General features: G+C 34.6%; 3 protein-coding genes across 4 annotated transcripts in view; 2 read left to right on the top strand and 1 right to left on the bottom strand.

Moving 5' to 3' along the window:
• LOC106173688 (cytoplasmic dynein 2 heavy chain 1) overlaps positions 1 to 12,824 on the bottom strand; it is a 51,669-nt gene that overhangs the window by 32,796 nt on the left and 6,049 nt on the right. For both annotated transcript variants that reach the window (XM_087007726.1, XM_087007727.1), the window contains exons 11-19: positions 4,500 to 4,675; positions 4,066 to 4,261; positions 3,647 to 3,755; positions 3,008 to 3,156; positions 2,569 to 2,667; positions 2,027 to 2,166; positions 1,551 to 1,779; positions 1,015 to 1,142; positions 423 to 666 (exon numbers count right to left, since the gene is read on the bottom strand). In XM_087007726.1, coding sequence (XP_086863852.1) covers positions 423 to 666; positions 1,015 to 1,142; positions 1,551 to 1,779; positions 2,027 to 2,166; positions 2,569 to 2,667; positions 3,008 to 3,156; positions 3,647 to 3,755; positions 4,066 to 4,261; positions 4,500 to 4,675 — 1,470 coding nt within the window. The remainder of the gene's footprint in view (positions 1 to 422; positions 667 to 1,014; positions 1,143 to 1,550; positions 1,780 to 2,026; positions 2,167 to 2,568; positions 2,668 to 3,007; positions 3,157 to 3,646; positions 3,756 to 4,065; positions 4,262 to 4,499; positions 4,676 to 12,824) is intronic.
• LOC106160198 (galactose-3-O-sulfotransferase 2) lies at positions 6,153 to 8,333 on the top strand. Its single transcript, XM_013536734.2, has 2 exons — positions 6,153 to 6,449; positions 6,761 to 8,333. Exons 1-2 carry the CDS (start codon positions 6,340 to 6,342, stop codon positions 8,025 to 8,027), a joined length of 1,377 nt encoding a protein of 458 aa, XP_013392188.2. The 5' UTR covers positions 6,153 to 6,339; the 3' UTR covers positions 8,028 to 8,333.
• LOC147762784 (galactose-3-O-sulfotransferase 2-like) lies at positions 8,686 to 12,382 on the top strand. The gene is made up of 2 exons (XM_087009589.1): positions 8,686 to 9,971; positions 10,294 to 12,382. The coding sequence occupies exons 1-2, from the start codon at positions 9,859 to 9,861 to the stop codon at positions 11,564 to 11,566; spliced, it is 1,386 nt and encodes a 461-aa protein (XP_086865715.1). The 5' UTR covers positions 8,686 to 9,858; the 3' UTR covers positions 11,567 to 12,382.

Genomic DNA, 12,824 nt, shown 5'->3' with positions numbered 1-12,824 from the left:
TACATGCGTATTAACACAAACTTTATACAGGGATAATGAGTGGCAAATTATAATGGAAAAGCAACTGACTAGCATCAGTTGAAATTAATAAGAAAGATATGGCATTCTACATTGTAAACTAAACTGATAATATCTGTTTAAAGTCACACTTTGTCAAACATGGAAGAAATGATTGCATATTATATTTACAAAGAAAACATTCACTGAAAGACTATAAAATGAACAAATTCCACTTTTTTGGACATAAAATGCCATGATCAACCAGGTAAATAAATCTTGATATCATAACTTTACTTTTCAGCCTCTCTCTCTCTCTCTCTATGTATGTATGTAAGTGTGTTCCTTAATTCTGTGGTATGGATACATAGAGTCAATGCTATACTCTTTAGCTTACAAACACAAAGCCCAGCTTAACTACCCACCTCTTTCTTCTGTTTAGCAAACTCTGAATGTTTGGCATTAGCAGTTCCTATCTCCTCCACTGTCTGCGGTCTCTGTGCCAGGGTCTCCATGGCTGTGGTGAGGAATGTATCAATTGTACTGATGTCATTATGGATGGCCTTACGTAGGGAGCTCAGCAGAGCATCAAACAGACGCTGGATATGGTCATCTATGCTGGACTTCACGGGGTTGGTGTTGACTGTGATACAGTCTACCTTGATTTGGCTGAAAATTTGGGTATAAAGATTATCTATATATTCTCCTTATGTTGATTTTCTCTTAATATGAAAAAAGTGAATTAAAATATTTTCATTATGTTCAGTTGTCACAAAAAAAAGGTGTTTATACACTGCATGTCATTACATCTGTAATTATATCTCAGGTGATTCCCAAAATCCATTTTAAAGATTTACAATAAAGTAGACAGACAAAGAGAATTTTTCATCCAGTTTCAAATACACTTGGATCAGTGTCTCTTTAAGAAAACATAAAGACAATTTTGAACATGGTGAAATGTATGTTATTAAACTACAAACAAATTTATTTCATGCAAAATAATCTCTCTTTCCTTACCTTGGTAACTTCTCAGCATCCCTTCCTCTGATCTTCAAAGCTTTAAAGTTCTGCTCCCAGTCTCTCAGCTCCACCAGGTTGTCATATACAAACTGATCCAGATCCACTCCACCACATACCACCCAGACCTGGAAGATAAAATAATTTATTAAATTAAAATATATAAATAACTCAAAATAACTAGATAAATAAATGCTTGATGGATGATGGATAAGTAAAGAAATAAAGAAAGAAATCATTTATACAAAATTTTAAAAATAAATAATATGGAAAAAAATTGATGTAATAAATTACAGTAGAAGAAAGTAATGATTATTATTTGAACAATCTCATATCGTCCCATCTCTCTAATGAATGAAACAAAAACTCGAAAAGAAATAGCAGTGGACATGTTAGACTATATGGCGCAAAAAACAAAACAAAAATCTGAATTTCCAGATAAACCTAATAAACTTTTATCCCTATGTGTCAATTCTTAATTTACTTTACAATAATGACTTTTGATTCTTCTCTTACCACAAGACCCACTTATATACCTTGAACATTTCCTGCACAGCCGCCAGTCTCTTGAACAATAAACCAGCTTTCTTGTAACATGTGATAAACCCATCCGCGTTTCTATCAATGATGGTAGGGAAGATGAGGTGTTCCGTGGCATCTCCCACCCCCTTAAAGTGGTTGGGAATACCGATGAATTTCTTCATCTCTCTGAAGTACTTTGCCTTGATCTCCTCAAATGGAGGTTTGAACTGGAGACGCTGTTGTCTGAAACAGTCATATAAATCTTGATAAAATAGAAATATGCATGTAATGTGCTGTCTAAAATGAAAAACATGAATGTTTTGACTGCAGAGAAATATAGCATCTTTCACAATCATAAAATACTTTTCTCCAAACCAATAAGTTCTATTGCAAATCTGAATTTTAGTCAGCATTCACAGCAAAATATTATCATGATATTAACAAACATAAAATGTTTGGTAGGGTAAACTCAGACCTCCACTGTGCCTACCTATATGTGAGCTCTACCACAATTTCTGGTAAGTTTTCATTGAGAGCCTCTAGCCCCATCTGGTACTGGTGTTCTAGAGCCTTGTACAGCTGCCTGTCCCAGTGAGCCTTCCATGGAGTCATGTTACTGGCTGAAAAACCCTGGAATATATACAAATATTCATTAAAAATATAAGCAAGACACTTATTTAAAAAAATTAAATACTAAAAATCCTACTGTCTAAATCCTTCAAGGCCTGTATTGTTTATTTTCTGCAATAAGTTCTAGACCATATTGCAAGTAACTGATAATTGTCCTTCAAATGTGTCTCAGAAAAATAGGTAAAAGACTGCTTATTTGCTTAACCAGAGATATTAAGTCAACATACAATTATGTCTCTTCCATCCCAGTTTACCCCATTCACACCAAGGAGAAAGGCAAAAATGCATACTGGTTGTTCGAGATTTGGCCAAATAAGGCTGCTTTTATTTTATACCCTGCCCTCCTAACTGTTGCAACATTGTAACACAAATTGTTGCCTGTATAAACTGTGATGGCCTTACCTGCTGCACCAAGTTGGCCATCAGGTGCCGTATGTCCATCAGTCCATCCTTCCACCTCTGCTGATGTCTCAACAGGTCAGTACTCATCAACTGGACAACCTGGAAGATAATCACAATCATAGCTTGTTTGATCCTCAGGGTGATTGAAAGAGTGTAAAATATCACAGCTTGTTTCCCAGGGTGAATGAATGTAAAATATCACAGCTTGCCTCCCAGGGTGAATGAATGCCAATCATTACATCATGATCTCCAGGGTGATTAGCAGCAAGAATATTTGGTTGTTCTTTAAACTTAGTTTGCCTGTCCACCACAAGGTGTGCTTAAGTCTACAATAAGATGGGGCAGGCAAATAATCTGTTCAAGGGTCATACAGTTGATATGTTGATTTTTTAAACTTGGCCTGTAGAGATAAAAGATCACCAATCCTCCAGTTACAAACCTTTTCGCAGACAATGTTGTGTGATTTCCTCAGTCTCCTGTTCTCTGAGGTCAACCTGTCGGCTGCAGCCTGCAGCTTCTGGATGTATGACTCCAGCTCCTCTGGGTTGTCCCAAGTGATCTGCACGGAGTCCCCCTTCACTTTGGCTCCTGTAATGAAAAATGCACACAAAAAAATTAACATAATTTAAATGACATTGGAAGCATTGCACAAAAAAGCAGTAATAAAAATAATAGCTGTGGTATTATTTATTTTTAAGTTCTCTTAAATTTTTGGAGACTGAAGTGACTGAAACTGACAGACAAGATCAAGACTGATCTGGTGGTGGTGGTGTTGGTGGTGGGGGGGGGTAGGGCTTAGCAAAATTTAAGGTCTGTTACCAACTGTTGTCATGAAGTTGTAGAAAATTTGTAAGGTTTATTTTATCATGCAATTTTGCTGCAAATTCATAAGATGGTTTATACTGACATATATCATAAATGAATTTGTGTGAACAGAGTGATTTTGTAACTCAATGAATCTACCGCTGTTAACATTTTTTATTTAAGTACATATATTTTAGTATAGACAGACAGACAGACAGGCTGGCATAAAAAAAGACAAATTAAATCAGTTTTTCTACAGTGCAAAAAGTCATACCTGACTTGGGATTTTTGATGATCTTCTCAAAAGCCAGGGCTGACTCCAACATCATGGACTGCTGGCTTGGGATCATCTGCTGATCTATGGTGTTGTAGAAATGGGCAACCTGGAGATAGCATCATCATAACAACACTTACCACATGCTTTAATACTAATTTATATTACTGATTAAAATATTTACTCTATTTCAGCACTCTGTTCAACTAAAAACTATAAATCAACATGAGTTTACTTCTTGAAGGACAACATGAGTTTATTTCTTGTAGGTCAACATGAGTTAAGTTGTTAACTTTTTGAAGGTCAGCATGCTTGGCCCCATGTCTTATCAGCTGTACCACGAAAAGTTAAAAATAAGGTAAAACAAAAATGATGAGTGGATTTACAAGAGAAGTCCGTAAGGAAATATACAAAGTTACCTGCTTCAAAATAACAGCATGATGATAGAATTTCTGAGCAGTGGCAGCGGTGTGCTGGATCTTGGCTGGAATGGCAAACCCCAGGGATGATAACTGACGCACTTCTCGCAGCAGGGTCACCAGACGTTCACTGTAGTTGACGTGCAGCTTGCCATCTGAATGGGACAGTTCCATTAACTGGCCACTGGTCTCTAGACTGTTAAAATAATAATAATAATAATAATAATAGTTCAATAGTTTCATGGTTCCCAAAACAGAATCATGGTAACATAATAATTTGTATAAAACATTCATTAGCAACACAAGTTATGCTTTAATTATCACACCACTTCTTGTGCAGTGTTCAAAATCTTAAGTTGCATTTACTACAAAAATGTACTAAATATTATAAACCCTGTATAGAGAAATAACCAGAAGCACAACCAAGCATCTACCTGAGAGGTTTCCCAGAATCCTCGATCTGTGACTGCATGTCCCGCGACCACTCGTCAAACTGATCCTGACGCCAGCTTCTTAATTCGTCAAGAAGATCGCAGAGATCCTTGCGGAAATTATGAAAGCCTGACAGGTCTCCCAGTAGTGCCTCAGCAATGATGTTAGTTTCCTCCACCTGAAATAAAACACTGTGCTTGTAATTTGATGTCACTAATTATTCTCAGACTAGTTGGGATGGTGGAGATATTAATTAGCCACCTATGAAGCTGACACTAGTTTTTTTTCCTCCCAATTTCAAGTAATAGTGCTGCTTTTTATTTTCTGAAAACATATCATGAAAAAAATGTAAATAAATATTTATCTAATTTGGCGCTGTTCCCTAGGTAGAATGACTTTTTAAGTAAAATATAAATATGACTGTTGAATATATTGTGTAGTTTTGGAATAATGCAAAAAAGTCCTCTTAGAGTACAACATATATGTTTAATTTCACGATTGGCATAAAAATAATGTCATATCTGGGATTTTGTTTGTGAAAAAAAAAAAAAACATATTTACCCCCCCCCTAACGCCATCAAAACATGTAATGTCTACTTTTGACCCCCCTACCCCATTGTTATGTCATGTCACAACCATCGTTATGTCATGTCACAACCATCGTTATGTCATGTCACAACCATTGTTGTCATATCACAACCATTGTTATGTCATGTCACAACCATTATTATGTCATGTCACAACCATTGTTATGTCATGTCACAACCAGCCACAGACATGTGACTTCTAATCATCGATGCAAATCCCTCGTCCTATTGTTGTGTAATTGATATAATATTAAAATGGTTTTATCTATTTTTATTTGCTTCAGATGTGTTTATGAAATAATTACACTGCATTAAATTATGTAATAAAACAATTATCAACTAAGACCTGTGGTTGCAGTGTTTTTCAAAGGTCAGCAAAACTACACATTAATGATATGCATAATTTAGGAATACTACAGGTAATACGTTATGCTACTTACATAATTTAAGGGAGCTACTGAACTTTTGCAACATGATCAATAGGAAAGAGAAAACATTCATCAATTTTCACAGAGAGTAAACCCCCAAGTATCTAGGTAAAATATAATTTTTGTTTGTTCACAACTCATTGTAATTTCAGTAATGTTCATATCCAATAAAAAATTCTAAATGTTTTATTCATTGAAACTAGAATTAAATCATAAAATTTGGTTTCAAGAGATTACAATTAAAAAATATTTGAATAAAAAAATTAAGTTGTATAAAGTACATAGCTTGCCAAATTTTGACAATATAAAAATGAACATACTGCCCCAGTAAAAACAATATTTCTATATCAAGACTGTGTAACTGCCATAAAATGCCACCAAATTATATAGATCTATATTTAATTATTCCGCCCCTATTCCCTTCAACCCAGCATCACAATCAAGGTTTTAAATCTCCACTCAACAAGAAAATTACTTGGGGCATGCAACTTTTGATTGAAAATACAGATATATCTCATTTAGATAGTGGGATAAACCATTAACCTGTCAGTAGTAGAAACAAAGGTTTGTTTCTTTCAGAAAGGTGAAATTAATGAGAATTCCCTTTAAAGGCCTGAGATATTCTACAGAAAGCTTATAATTACGTATGCAGAAGAGACAGAAATACCAGGAGATCCAAGTACTAACACTCCTATTGTCCTAGTAGTAGTTGCACATCTGTTACTCTTATATAGAAAATATTATATATATATATATATAGTAACTGAAATTTTCACTGCACTGGACCTGGGTGAAATTCTTTAACAATATATTTCAGCATAAAGAAGATGGTTAGTTATACAAAAAGTGTCTGTGCTTGGATGATTCTTTTCATCATGGGATACGTCCTTTTTGCTTTCACCAGGATCAAACAAGAACCCTTGTTTAGACCTCTACCGTAAGTAGTATGCATTTTTCATTTATTTCTTTAACTTGTGTATTATTTTCCAAAACAAATTTATAGCAAACAGCCTCTGCAGATTTTAGCATAAAAGCAATAAAAAGCAAGAAAAATGTTTTAAAAGTAAAATTTGAGTATCCAAACAGCATTTTACATTTGTTTTAATGAAGAAACTAGTCCTTGACCCATCACTGTTTTAATTTGGGCAATTAAACAGCATGAATAATTATCACCCTACATAATATTATGCTGGGTTACACAGACATCATTCAGATATAATTTATTGAAAAATCTACCTGAATTTTCAGACAAATTTCTCCCTATGTATTCCAAGGCGCAAATCAGGAACTTACAGCAAGCATTCATCACCCTTTAAAGAAGGCACCCAAAACTGTAAGCGTAGACTACAAAACAGAGTTATCCAAACTCACTGATGAAAAGTTTACTAAGACAGTGGATACATCACAGATACTTTTCAGACCTATGTCAGAGGAGCAAGCAGACGACACCACCAACTCCACTCCAAGCCAACAACAATACTGCCTAAGCGGTCTAAAGAAGTGGTCTATAGTCCCGTGGAATAAACACAGTAAAAGCTGTATCCCTAAAAGACACGTTGTTTTTCTCAAAGTGAAGAAATGTGGCAGCACAACTCTATCAAGTGTTATTCTAAGATATGGTCTGCACAATAATTTGAAAGTTGCTCTCCCAACTAGCCACTCAGGGAGCAATTTGGACATACGGTCTCTGTTAGATAGATACGCCGCTGATCATAAAAAGTTTGACATTATGGCCAACCATGCAGTCTATAATCCAAGGCAAATCCACCAGCTAACTCCAGGGGACACTTTCTTCATTGGGATTCTGAGAGAACCTCTTGATCAATTTAAATCAGCTTATAACTTTAACCATGTGGCTGGTCGTATGCACCTCGAAGGTAAAAATCAACTGAAAAATCTCTTCAAACATTATCCCAAATGGGTGCATGATCACAGCAACAGTATGAGTCGTTATTTGGGGTTGAAGATATTTACAAAGGAAGCAACTCGAAGCTTCATACAGAAGCTGGAAAAAGATGTCCACTTTTTTGTAATTTTAGAACAATTTGATGAATGCTTGATCCTACTGAAGAGATTGTTGTGTTGGGAGTTTTATAATATTGTCTACACAGTTTTCAAAAATGGCACACAATATTCTGAGGACTATATTAAAAACATCAGAGATAATATGGATCCCTTTGTTGTTCAAAGCCATCGGAAACGTAGTCAAGCAGACTATATTTTGTATGATTATTATAAAAACAAACTTGCCAAGCTTTTACAGGAACAAGATTCTGATTTCTACCAAGAAGTGGAGTACTTCAAGGCTTTGAAGAAGAAAATAAGTGAATTCTGTCAGAGAAATCCAACAAAATCCATTGATATACCCCCTTCAAAATGGGGTGATGGGTTTACAATTTTTTGTCCATGGGTGACACTCTCACATGGCAACCTGATGCAGTTATTCAAACTGCAAGAAAAAGAAATATCTTCCACAACTATCAATTCTCGGATAAAAATAGTTCAGTGTAGCTAGAGCTTCAGAAATGTCTAAATGAATATTTTCAAATGGTAAAAAACCTAACACACAGGACTAAACCAAATAATATATTATTATAATCATTATTATCAACAGTATATTGAGCTATTAATGGCTCACTGTCATGGATTGGATATATTTATCATTCATCATTGTTCATATTTTGTCCCGAGGTAAAGGCTGGAAACCAACTGACCAACTTAAGTTTATGTATAAAGACAGTTAATATGAAGCATAGAAGACTATTTAAGATTATCTTGACTGTACTAGTAAATATATAAATATAATAATTAGGAAAACATGGGACTGTGATATTGTTTTTAAATACTGTAACAATAGGGTCATTTAGTTTATTTCTATAATGAAGCCATCATCATGTTTCTTAAGCATCTTTAAGTAGACATTTTAAAGTGTCACTGAAGCTATCATAACATTAGAACTATGCAAATGATTGTTAATGTGTAAAGAGATGAAAGCAGATCTTAACTGCAGTTTACGAGGGAGGCCATGAGTGTGAAGCAGACAGCTCTAATATTAATAGAAATGGTGTACTAAATAGAATCATGGAAGAAGAGGAATCGTAGACTTGCTGTGGTCTGGTGAGGAAAAAGTAAGATCTTCACTAGTAAAATGACAACTAAAGTGAAGGTGTTTCATTCTGATACTTCATCCTTCAAGGGTAATGTTCACCGAAGCATTTGTGTTATAAAAATAAATGCATTTTCTGGGTCATTAATTTTTTTTACAGTTTTCTTTTTAAAAAACATTTGAACATAGTTTCACCTGTTCACTCTTAACTTATTTTTAAAACATTTCCTAAAAACTTTAACAACACTGAAAATTCTTTGTGGATAACATATCAGAGGCATCAACATCAATCAATTAATAGTCATTATATATGTCTAATGACAAACAAAATGTGCTCACTTTACCAGAACAAACTTTCTGTAATGTAAGTATGGAAAATTCTTTGTATTTGGGTGCTGAAAATCAATTGCAGGTAGAGAATCTATAGTTCATTTACACCTGTCCTGCTTCCACAATCCAGTGCTGACCTATGTGGACAAGAATAACACAGACAGGATGGAACTGTCATCTTAAAACTTGCCATCTTAAAACTTTTAAATATATTGTTCTGCTCTCACAAGACAAAACGAACCAAGGAAATTTGAAAGATTCTAGGTGTTTTAACCAAGTAAAATGTAAGTATATTATAATGCATTTGTGCTATTTCCAACACTGCCCATATAACCACTATATCAGAGGTGCACTTCAATACAATATGCATGTCAAATGTTCATGGAATTATGCATATTTGTGGTGAGAAAATTTTACTGTGTTTGAGAAAAAAAGGAGAGGAGGCAGTTTAAGTTTGATATAAATTTTTATGTATTTCATTGCCATTTCCACAAAAATGTGAAAGCACCATTTTTACGATTATTTATGTTCATTTGATGTAGACAGTACATTATGTCTTGTAAATGTCACTATAAAACAACATTAAACAGTCTTTTTGCCTCTCTTAAGTTATTTTTGCCATGCAATTTTTTTAGTTAGGTGTGAAAATTTACATGTATAACTTAAGTTGTTTTGTTGATATAATATACTAATGTCCACACTGCACAATAAACTGGCAAAATGGAGCCATATTTTTATACCCAAACAACTCTTACAGTTTCACACCAAGCTTGACCAAGCATGAAGTCTTAACCACCTTAATTGGTTGATTCAGCATTAACATTCTATTACAGCTGAATACCAAGTTGACGTAACTGACTGAGACTTTCTTATATATACCGAGTTGTATGCTCTTTTTAGTACAAACAGAATGGCTACTTGTGTGAAAGGCATTGCCTATGTTTTGACGGTGTTCATCATTGGATTTGTCCTGTATGGCCTGACAGGGACCCTACAAAAACCAGCATGGCACGCTCCCATGTTGTAAGTACATGCACACTCGTGGTAAATGTTTAGAAACTGTCTAGTGAGCCAATACATTTAATAGAACATGTAGGTAGTGCTCAATAAACGTTATTATTATTATTATTATTATTATCATTAAGCACTTGTTCTGCTTATCACTTTCTCAACAAACCTACCTCACCATATAGCAATGTCAATTATCAAATTCTAGAACTTACACATTAATTTGCCAAGGTCAATAATCAAGGACTCCTGTAACAATTTCTCTGAGTTTCCTTTTAATTCTCTTAAACTTAGTTTATCTAAAAAATATCTTAACAAAAAGAACCTTACTTTTCAGCAAGACTAAAATGGTGCAATCTATTGCTGAAGGAGCAATGGGGAAACTTGGGGCAAACAACTCACTTCAAAATGGAATTACCAATTCTGATAAAGATGACTATAAAACAGTGTCACCCAAAGTCACTGATGACAAGTCAGCTAAGATGTGGGAAGTGCTGCAGCTTCTTTACAACCCTACAAAAAAGGGACAACTTTCAGAGGAGCAAGCAGAAGACTCCACTCCAAGCCAACAACAATACTGCCTCAGAGATCTCAAGAAGTCTCTAGTCCCATGGAATAAACACAGTAAAAGCTGCATCCCTAAAAGACATGTTGTTTTTCTCAAAGTGAAGAAATGTGGCAGCACAACTCTATCAAGTATTATTCTAAGATATGGTCTGTACAATAATCTGAAAGTTGCAATCCCAGCAGGAATGAAAGGAGTTGAGTTAAACTTTAAGACCCTCTTAAAAAACTACGCCACTGATCATGAAAAGTTTGACATTATGGCCAACCATGCAGTCTATAATCCAAGACAAATCCACCAGCTAACTCCAGAGGACACTTTCTTCATTGGGATTCTGAGAGAACCTCTTAATCAATTTAAATCAGCTTATAACTTTAATCATGTGGCCAAGCGAATGCAGCTGAAGGGTAGATATCAACTTGATATTCTCTTTAAACAGTTTCCTAAAGACATGCTTGACTATACAAACAGCATGTGTCGTTACTTGGGGTTGAAGAATTTCACAAAAGAAGCAACTCAAAACTTCATACAGAAACTAGAAAACGATGTCCACTTTTTTGTAATTTTGGAACAATTTGATGAATGCTTGATCCTGCTGAAGAGATCGTTGTGTTGGGAGTTTTACAATATTGTTTACACAGTTTTCAAAAATGGGACACAATATTCTGAGGACTATATTAAAAACATTAGAGATAACATGGATCCCTTTGTTGTTCAAAGCCATCGGAAACTTAGCCAAGCAGACTATATACTATATGATTATTATAAAAACAAAATTGCCAGGCTTTTACAAGAACAAGATTCTGATTTTTACCAAGAAGTGGACTACTTCAAGGCTTTAAAGATGAAAATAAGTGAATTCTGTCAGAGAAATCCAACAAAATCCATTGATATACCCTCTTCAAACTGGGGTGATGGGTTTACAATTTTTTGTCCGTGGGTGACTCTTTCACATGGCAGCTTAATGCAGTTATTCAAACTGCAAGAAAAAGAAATATCTTCCACTACTATCAGTTCTGGGATCAGAATAGTTCAGTGTAGCTAGAGCTTCATAAACACAAAAATAAACTTCACACACAAACATGAAAAAAAAATTTTTTTAAATGTTTTTTACTTTTTTAAACAAACAAAAGCTTTTATCGTAATAAGCCAAATAATAGGATATTTTATAGAAATTCAATATAAAATCAGTGCTCCTATATTTATGAGATCATTTCAAGGGTGACATAAAATTTGTAACATAGCACAGTTTAAACATTATGTAACACAAATGTGCTCAATTATATTATCACATGATGAACAAAAAGTTGATTTTGATGTATGGATGAGACCCTCCCTATCTTTTATTAGATATCAATTGACTATTTCCCATGCATATTAAGTTTTGACTGTAACAGGGTTATTGACTGGCAGACGAGGGAGAGAGTAAGTTGGAGAGATTTCCATGTACATTGTTCTTGTAAACTTGGTTTTCTGGTTGACCTGCATTTCTCTTTACACCAACATAGAGTTTAGACCCTGGATAAGGAATCTGAGTTTTTCCCTCCTTAAAACATCTGTACTAGTAGTGTTCACTACAATCAACCAATGGCAAGCATCCTGAATACAACATGTTGTGTTACAGTTGAATTCTGTGGTGCTCTCATGTGCTGTATCACACACTAAATATGTGATCCTTTGAGTTTTAGTCAGCAACCTCGCATCATCATCAAATCGTAATTACTACCACTGTTCAGATGAAATTAACCCTCATGGTTGTCATTTACACCTGCAGACCATTGTGCAACAAGAACCATCATTGTCCTGTTACCTGTATCCACTACCACAGAAAATGACAACAATAAAAACACCTTGGAAATCATTACACTGGTTTGTTATGAAATTAACAGTACCATGGTTACTGTTACCATGGTTACTTTAGGATTGGAAATCTTCTCTGAATGAAAATGCTCTATTATTCTGATACTCCAAATGTCAGTCCCTAAGACCTGAATTAATTTCACTATTTATCATTAATCACATATACACTTTATTTAAAAAAGGTACACATTAAATGATGATAAGGGCGAAGAAGATAATATGCAAATTTTGATATAAAAATACCCTTCCCCCAGTTTGTTCTTCAAATAAATTAAAGTATTCAAATATATTTTCATCAATAAGCAAATAATATTGAATCAGCTGAAATCCAAATTTATCTATTGAGATTCAATTCTGATGAATCAAGGTGTCACTACTGTTTCAGTAATGGCCATACACCCAGCCTGCACACACCTGCTGAGTTGGTTTCATGTGTGGGCAAC

Source organism: Lingula anatina, chromosome 3 (genome assembly GCF_051362555.1).
Source record: "Lingula anatina isolate TDL-2025a chromosome 3, LinAna3.0, whole genome shotgun sequence".
Lineage (NCBI taxonomy): Eukaryota > Metazoa > Brachiopoda > Lingulata > Lingulida > Lingulidae > Lingula > Lingula anatina.
Note: the sequence above shows the minus strand (reverse complement) of the source record. Positions and strands in the feature narration are given on the sequence as shown.